Raw genomic sequence first — 9,722 nt, 5'->3', positions numbered from 1 at the left:
GGTAAAATAGGTGAAGAAAGCCATTTAATAATAATAATAGAAGGTAATAAAAGGTACTTATTAACAGATATTTACATCAAACAATTATGAAATAGAAAATTAATTTTTTTTAACTTGAATAAGTGTCCGTAATCTTTACCCTTCTCTGTTTAGGACGATGGCTCCTGTTCTTCTTATCCGGAACTATTCAAATAACTTCCTTATAAACCGCCATTAATTCTTCATTTGTTTAAGTATCATAGCTCACTTTGGATATAAGTAGAATATCTTTCGGTGAGTACGGAATACCCTGTGGTTTTTTAATACCATGTTAGGTAAGCTATAATCCTATATTTATTGTTACAGGACCCAATGCTATGCATCTTTCTTGCGGGGCCGAATCGAAACGATCGAGCACCGCAACCCCGTGTGCCCCGAGTGTAATGCGGGTCTATAGGATACAATATTTTGGTTTCTAACAAAATGGGATTTTGTAAAACAGAGTAGGACGAAAACCAAATATAGATAAAACTGTACTTAATATTGTCATAGATACAATGTTTACTTAATAATAGCTCATTCGAGAATAAACTGTGTGTTTATGAATATTTTATTTGTAGTTATATCTACAACTAATATTTGCCTATTGCCTATGCTCTGAACAATACTGCGCTTGTTCGGGGGATATTTGGCTCTCATCACACGTCCTGGCGCAGTATTGTCGTCTGAAGTGGATTTTTAGTATTTTATATTTTTCAGTATGTGGAAGGGAGTGGTACCGGGTGGTAAGACTCGGGAATGCAACAGGAAGAGATGGCATCGTTCCTGAATTCATCAAATATGGTGGAACAGAATTATTGAAAGCATTGCAGTGCTTTTTTTCAGAAGATACTTACTGAAAAATCTATCCCTATGGAATGGGAGTACAACATAATTGTCACAAAAAAGGCAATGCTAAAAAATGTGAGAACTATAGACCTATCTGTCTATCTCAGGTTGTGTACAAGCTCTTTACCTCAATATTAGAAAAGAAGATGAGAGAGCTAGTGGAGAAACACTTAGAAGAGGAAAAGGCCTTAACGGCAGACCCAGGATCTTATATTTTCTCTCAGAACAATCATTTATAAATTGTGGGAACGAGGAAAGAGTATCTTTTTAGCATTTATAGATCTAAGGGTTGCCTTTGCTTCGGTCCCTAGACAAAAACTGTGGAATCCTCTTTCTGAAAAAAACATCCCCCAAGGATTGATAGAAGTTATAATGTTCCAAGGAACAGTAATCAGCAGGAATAGAAAGGTAGATCAAGAGATATCCAATGGAATAAAGAAGACAAATGTAATATACTACCTTCTATGCAATACAGTTATAGGGAAGAGAAGAATATTAAAGTACATATATTCAAGGCTGTATACCTACCTACCCTCCTTTACGGAAGTGAAAGCTGGGTACCACTAGATATGGACCTAAGCAGAGCCATTGCAATGGAAATGAGATACTTACGGAGAGTGGCAGGCCGAACTAGGAGGATCGCATACGGAATGAGAGGACAAGACAGGATGGTGGAACTTTCTCTATATGTCTTTTTCCATTGAAAAGAGACAGCTCAGATGGTTTGGACATCTGTGTCGGATGGGTGAAGACGGGGATCCAAGAAAATAGTTTGAGGCCAGACCAAGAGAAAACCCCCCAAGAGGGAGACCCAGAATACAATAGAAGGACTCTTTCTCCAGAGTGGGAGAGAGAAGGGGGAAAACCTGGGATGCCATGAGGGTACTAACGCGGGATCGAGAGGCTTGGTTTGCCTGGACAGACACACCTCCATGCTGAAAGGCACTAATGAGGAAGAGAAAAAAGAAGAAGTTTGTGGACGACTGAAGTTTGAGTGATAGTACGTTTGTCGCACATGCGCAGGTAGTTGATAGTCCTACCAAATCATGCAAATTCTGCTAGCAGCTCACTAATCTTAGGTTAGTAAATAATAATAATATCTCTAATTATAATAATTTGATTAAAGATACGAACTTTTTAAAATATAAGACCTCTTGGACTTTATTATTAAAGTATGAACCTTTTCATTTCATGGTTTGTTTATTTGTAATCTGTACAATACACGAAAAATATTATTGCTCTTGCCAAAGGTCGCTAGAATTACTGCATATTTTAATCTTTTAAATTGAAGTACCTAAATAAGGGAAATTTCCTCTTTTTTTACCTTCTCAACTTTTAAATTGAATTAATTTTAAAAACATTACAATGCCAATTTAAAGGCAATTATAGTTTTTCAAAGTTTGCGATGTTTTTTAACTGAACAATTATGAAACATTGTCATATGCAAAGCAAATCAACCTTCCATTGTCTGTGGAACACAAAGGAGAAGTTATCACTGAGAAGTGGGCGTGGCCCCAGAAATAGGGGGATGAGTGGGCGTGGCTTAGATGTGGGCGTTCCCATGACTTGTCCCTCTGCCTTTAGTCGAGTGCAGGATGCCAGACTTGAACGGCGATCTGTCGCTCTGTAGATCCTACCTTCCAACCGCCGAGAGATACGGTCAAGACAGGGTCAGTCCGATTCCTTTATTAAATTATTATCTATTTAGTTTTCTTAATAGGTTTAAATTACCTACTGTAAAGTTAAAACACACACTAGGTATCCGTATTGTATATATCTATCCCAACGTTACGGATGGACAATCAAATATTTTATTCATCCATATTGTGCTATGTTGGAGGTGATTTATTAATATGTATTTTATCCCATCTATACGTAATCGGTGTACTTCATTCACGTATTGCTTAGTTGTACATTCAATTCATAAACTGTAATTCAATGTGTTTTAGTCCATCCGTTGATATGGGGACTTAGTTTATTTCGCTAATTTAAGATTGTTTAATCGAATTATTTCACTTATAGGCTCTTCATTTCGGAACCGTTCAAAGCTTTCACTCGGGCATAAAATCCTTACAATATGCAAAAAGTTCTTATAGAAAGCTAATGGAATTAAGTTTCATATTTGCTTATATATAAAGGTGGAGTGTTTGAACACGTTTATTTCAGGAGCTATAAGTCCGAATAGACAAATTATTTTTGTGATAAACCGTTCATAGAAGTCAAAGAATACTTGAATCTTATAACCTCTAGCTATAACCCATTGGAACGGACAAGTAATCATAAAGTAAATTAATGTAAAAAAAAAAACTGTAGACAACTTAAATGAATACCATCCTGTAAAAGTAGCGTTTGCAGATAGTAAAAGTATAGCGCATCGAAAAATTTTAAAGCATATTGGTGTCGACTTATATTTTTAAAGGACAACTGTATCTAGTCTGGTCTAGATCGGATTGTGGAGGATTCGACTATACACTTATGCCACAGATGATTATCAGAAGAACTGTTAACCACAAGTAATTTTTAGGAGAGCTTTAAATATCATATGTACTATGTATATATCACATAAAAATATTTTCTTACAAAAAACCACAAACAAAAGGCGATTTAAACTACTTGTACTTAATAAATGAATAACATGAATTGATGAGTGTTATGGAGTTATGGATCATGTTTAAATCTAGATGAAAAATTGAAATCGCTTTCACTATGTTGTATAATATGTTTGAAAATTTTTTAACATTAATATTTTTAAATTTATTTTAGTTTAAAACATAACGTTTTAAAAATTTTAAACTAAAAAAATTTAAATAAGTGAATATTATTATTAGTTTCCACAAAAGTTCATGGTTTATAAAATAAATAATTTATGTTATTAAAAAATAAATGATTTTTAAATATAATAATAAAACTTTTTCCTTTTCACTTAATGTTGTACCTACTTATTTCACTAGTGCTTCTTAAGTGATTAGTACTTTGTCTTGTCCGTCACAAAGAACTTTAAATTTGTTATTGTCGTTTTAATAGGTTCTATGTCTGTGAAACTTTTACCACAGTAAAGTGCTTAGAAAAAACCGCTCGAATGTGTGTAGATCATGAATATACATGAGGTAGGTGAATTTGTTGAGAGATTGCTGAAAAATTAAGTCAGGTATGAAAATAACTAACAAATATATTTCGCAAAAACAATTAAAATATTGCAAAAATATTTTAGTTGACAATAATCAAATATTTTAAATTAACTTTATTTATAGGGCAATTATTGTTTTCATTTAGCTTATTTTTTCGGATGATGATGTTTTACGTATTGAGATGCTGTAACTATGGTAAAATATCATAACCGTTTTCTGGTCATATATTCCTGAATAACTAGTGATTAATATTTTGAAGGGCTAATGTGTTAAGTTTATTTTTGTATGCTTCTCGATCGTAATACTATCGCATTTTTCCTTAGAATTGTAAGAAATGTGTGACTATATCATATATATATATATATTTTATTCGGTTTTAATATTTAATTTATCAAAGAATAAAAATCATTGAGGGGAGTAATTTTTTTATATATACACATAAAAATAATAAGGAGAGAACTTTCATTACTGAAGAAGAAATATTTAATTTTTTATTCTATATTTTCCTGTCTTTACATGTATGAGTAAACATTATGCAAAGTATATTATAATATACCGTTATTAAAGAAAATGCTGTTTACAAATTAATAAGCTGTGATATGACTTAAGCTGTGAATTGAGTATGGATCGAGGAGCGCATCCAAAAATTAAATAATGTTATGTTGTATTCAAACTAAAATACGAGACTAAAATTTAAAAAAACAACTAACAAATGAATTTTGAAACAACAATTTAAATACGAAGAGAAAAAAAATTAAAAATAAATAAGCTGTCAAGAATCAAATATATTATTTTTAAATTGGTATCGATATTTACAAAGTTATGTTTTTTTGCCATTATACTACAACAACTTGTCGTGTAAGAAAGAACAAATTTGTAAATAAAAAAAGTTTATATTAAAGACTGGTGGATACTGATTACTGTCCACAATACTTCAAATATCGAAATGGTTCTTTGATTTCGAAAGAAAATTGATTTTGACTCTCTGTTAAATCAATAATCTCTGGATAATTTGGGGGAAAACATTAAATAATTCTAAAGAATATTAGCTTTTAGGTTTTTGATTTTTAGCTTAATGAAAATTAATTGAGGAAATTTACAAAAAATATAACACTTTGTTGAAATTATTAAAGCAGATAATATGAGTTTTATTCTAATAAGAATCCTAATAACTTATTATATTTCATATTTAATTTTTTCTTCATAAACAATTAGTATTTGGGTTTTTTATTTAACACCGCTTATTTATGATATTAAGTGATTGTTTCTTGTCAGGAATTATAATGTAAACTGTTATTGTTATTAAATCAGAATTGTATTGAAATATTGTATAAAACGTTAATACATATATTTTTCATAAATTAAGAAAGAAATCTTAATAATTTAATTTAATTCTTAATCTTAAGAAGTCTTCTTAATAAAGAAGACGCACGGGAAATTTTCTTCAAGAAAATCTTTAATCCTGTCATGTACTTACAGCATTTATGAAAATTACTTGATAACCAATTTTTTTTTTCTTAGCCCCATAGATCTAAAGGGTTTGATATATAGTGGGTTGGTAACTATATTTATCTCTCGAACTGCATTTAATTCAAATGAATTTTAAGAGGGGAATGAGGAAAGTGATTCACCTGAAAATTAGAATATGGTCTGCTGTCTGATGTTGGGCTCATCAGATTTCGTAATGTCTATTGTCAGTAAGTTAGAAGTGCTCTATCGAGTCTGAGTTTGTGTGTTTGCCACCATTCGGTGTCAGTGTCCTAAATAATGGGTTCGTAAAGTACTGAAGGCTATCAAAAAATTTGATATATATTCTGTCACAGTCAGTAGTTCGAGTGTCTTATGTATGTGGTCCGTCTTTGAAGTGAAGTATGTCTCGGTATACGTCAGATTGTGACTTTACCGCTCTAAAACTATTGGATCCTCTTGGCCGTTGAAGGTACTATGTTGGTCAGCATAGGTGCTCCGTAGAAATGGGGTTGAATACACTCTTGTAAATCATTAATTTAAGTCGGAGTGGAAGACAACCATAAATAATTGTCTGTATTTCTTAAATGCCCCATAATAATCCCCGATCTAATGCATTCTATTAGTATACAATTTAAGGAATAATACTAAAATTAAAATTACTATCACGAATTTCGAACTTCAAATTCTGGTGCTTCAAATTCTACAGTTAAAATTATATTAATAATAGAAATATCTACCAATTAATCATAAATATTTCTCCAATTCTTGTATGATACCGTTCAGGAAAAAAAAGTTGGGCCAGAGGAACATCTGCCAACCTCAAACCTCTTTCCTTTATGAAATTCTCTGAAAATACATTTTTGTGTTTGTACTTCTGTTATTTGTTTTCAAACAAAATGTTTATTATATGGTTCGTGAATTGAAGGGTCTAGAGGATGAAGGGATTATGTTACAAATAGTAAATTTTAAGGAAATATAGTTCATTTTTTTTGGAGTTTGTTATGTTTTGGAGTGTACTTAGCCCATTCTAAATCTAGGTACTTCAGCTATTAATTGTATTTTAAGGTTAGAGTACTTTACACTTGCTAGATGCTGATTGCTAGGCAGGCACCTTAACCCTGTCATCCACACTAAAGATTTAAAAAATATTACATAGTCGTTTCATTCACTTACCCTTTCATTATTACTATTTTATCCACTAGTGCCCGCATGGCTTGGTACCTGGCGTGATTTGCTAGATACCAAGACATATCGAAATTGTCGGACATGTCGGATTTTAATGGAAACAAGTACACTTTTTTCAATTGGTACATAATTCCAAAAATATGCGCTCGACAGAGTAACTTTAATTTTTTTTTTGTTTAATTCGATGAAATTTATAATCAAAATGTCTACAGGACCATTACTTTCTATGAAACAACAGCATACCAAACATTTTCCCCTGACAAACAAATTAGTACAGAAAAAAAAGACAAATCCTAAGTGTCTCTTATTTTGTGAAATATTGTCATGAATATTCGTACTATTGGAAAACCACGTATAAAACGAATTCATTAAGCATTCATTCAAACCAAATTTAGAATGTTTAAACTCAATGATTCTCTTAAAAATGGCGTATAAGCAAAAATATTAATTCTTGAAATTTGAAAGTTGTTGAACAACCGGAAAAAAACCCTTAAAATTTGACAAAGCATTCTAGTTTCTGCAACAAAAAAAAACAAACAAAAATTCATAAATTACTTTCTTCATGCTTTTGAATTTAATTCATGCTTCGCGCTCATTGAATGCATTTCACGCTTTGAATTATAATCGCATGTGTCCTTTTTTTTTTTTTTTTTTTTTTTTGTATTTTGAGAGGGTATATTTTCCAATTAATGTCCTATGTAAATGGAAAGTTTTGTCCTCAATTTTATAACAATGCTCATTTTTCTAGCGCACTATTGTTTACAATAGAGTGATGATTCTTGTAGTTTATTTATTTATTGAAAATAAAGGTTAAGCAGATTTCATTAGTCATAAATTTTCTCTCATCCCTCTGACTTAATATTATTCCTCAAGTAAGTTCAGTTTCGCTAATACTTTATAATATTTTCAGGTCTCGTGGACAAAAGTTTTTTTTTTCCTAAGGCAAAGATAACTTAAATAAGAGTTATCAGTAGTTAAAACAGCAATTCTCAATCCATTCTACCTCATTCCTTTTTCATTATTATTTTAACAGTTGATAAAGAAATTAGTCGAATGACAAAAGAATAGGATTTTCTACTAAAACTCAAATATAATTTTCTGGAATTTGAGAGAAAAGAAAACCAAATAAAAATAAACCTTTTATTCCATATTCCATTGTGTTACTTATATTTAATTAATAATGGGCAAACGAATAACCTCTATGAATGAAATTTGGTGAACACTTGTCAGTGAGCATGGCAAGAAATGATTTTAATGAAAAACCTGCGAATCAGAAAGATTTTATTTAGTGAAATTCTTACATTCAAAATTTTTTGGAAAAATTACCCATATAATTTTTTATATACATATGATTAGTGAAAAGTTATATAAGTTGATTTTAATTGGAAGAACAAATCCAAATTATTCTGTTAAATCCTGATGGGATATCTTCCCTATCATTATGTCTTATCAAAAAATTTCTAATCAAAATACATTCGAGACCTTGATGTTTCTGAGTTTTGCCCCATCTTCAAGACCTTACACTGCAGTTATATTTTTATAATTGAATGAATCAACCTTGAAATAACTGGTCTACATACGTACGCTCAGCAATGCTATAAGATTAACTAGTCCCATTATTTGTTTTCTTACTGATTATTTATGTCTGTAAAACACATCTTTTATAAATATTTATGTATCGTTTTGTAAATAATTTACCCTATTAAACTTTATTATAAATTTGAGTTGTTCGGTCGTAAAACAAGGTTAATGCAAAAACTTTTGCAATTTTAAATTTGCTCTAATTGCATTTAGCTTACAGTAGTCACTTACCATAACTTAACATCAACATGATTGTCTTAAGAAATCAAAATTCCTAAAGATTCTTTCAACAATATATGAAATCATTATTTGAAAAAGTCGATGATGATGGTATAAACTACAGTGCATGAAACATTTGAGTTACCATGTTTTATGACTTAACGCCGTATTTCTAAAAATGTATATAATATATCAATGGTAAACAATGACCATAAATAACCCTAACGGTATTAGTCGATAGTATTATTTTCTTATGCATTGATCAAATAAAATTAAAACTGCACCAATTATGAAGTATTCACCATTTTTATAGTCACTATTTAGTCAACAAATGACAGTAAGAAACAAGTGAAGATCTACCCCGTGCTATGTCAGTCGTTGTTATCACAGTACACTAAATTGCCAAACAATGGAACTATGTATGCCTAACCCTAGGGAAGGCAGTACTGTGGAGGATTAATATGCTAAGTCTTATAGCATGCATTTGGCTGATAACGTTCACATCCTGAAAAGCTGTGTAGATTTCAAATTCTGAAATTGCTATTAAATTAATTTAATTGTCACATTTATTGCGCCTTATTTCAAGCTGACAAATAAATCATAATTTAAGTTATTATTGCCACTGTTATAAATAAAGTAAGAATCTCGGCGCTTGTAAATTAATATTAAATTGCAACGGAGTGAAACTGATAGGAGTTACATGATGTATGCCAATTTTAATGTTCCCTAACGGTTTGGCCAACATCCAACCCGCTCATTCTGGGGGTACTCCAGTTTTAAGAGGCTTTCGAAGAAAAAAGAAAACAAAAAAGGAACCGTTTCCCGGAGCGGTTGGGAAACAGCATCTTATTTATAAAGGACGTAGCAATTATTTATGAAGCCTATTTATATTTATTATAGTCATAGATAATTTATTTTGTTTGTATTTTCAGAGAGATGTCACCAGGGAAGAGAGCAGCCATTTGAGAGAAGGGAGTGAACTGTGAGTGATTTTTTCCAAATTTTATTTTCAAAATATTAATCACCTTTAAGATTTATGTTAATATTTAAATCTAAACACTACATTTGTTGTGATGTATAGATTTATACAGAAATGTTCATTTAAGTAGGAGATAATAAGCGGTGAACCTAATTACTTATCTAAACTATTGTAAGACCAGGACAGATTAATTAATAGTGGCTTAAACCCAATATCCCAACTTCCTCTATCTCCATCCCCAACTATACCCTCCTTCGTCATGACCGAATAGACCGTACTGGCGGTGGAGTTGC

The 9,722-nt window shown here is 31.1% G+C and overlaps 1 protein-coding gene across 1 annotated transcript in view; it reads left to right on the top strand.

The window, feature by feature from the left end:
* Nucleotides 1-2,455: 2,455 nt before the first annotated feature.
* Nucleotides 2,456-9,722, top strand: part of nau (nautilus) — a 52,449-nt gene continuing 45,182 nt past the window's right edge. Inside the window, exons 1-2 of the mRNA XM_014438509.3 lie at nt 2,456-2,537; nt 9,383-9,432. Coding sequence (XP_014293995.1) covers nt 2,463-2,537; nt 9,383-9,432 — 125 coding nt within the window. The 5' untranslated portion in view covers nt 2,456-2,462. The remainder of the gene's footprint in view (nt 2,538-9,382; nt 9,433-9,722) is intronic.

This window comes from Halyomorpha halys, unplaced genomic scaffold, assembly GCF_000696795.3.
Source record: "Halyomorpha halys isolate HHAL.00 unplaced genomic scaffold, Hhal_1.1 Scaffold58.1, whole genome shotgun sequence".
NCBI classification, from domain to species: Eukaryota; Metazoa; Arthropoda; class Insecta; order Hemiptera; family Pentatomidae; genus Halyomorpha; species Halyomorpha halys.
The sequence above is the reverse complement of the archived record's forward strand: the minus strand, read 5'-3'. Positions and strand labels throughout refer to the sequence as shown.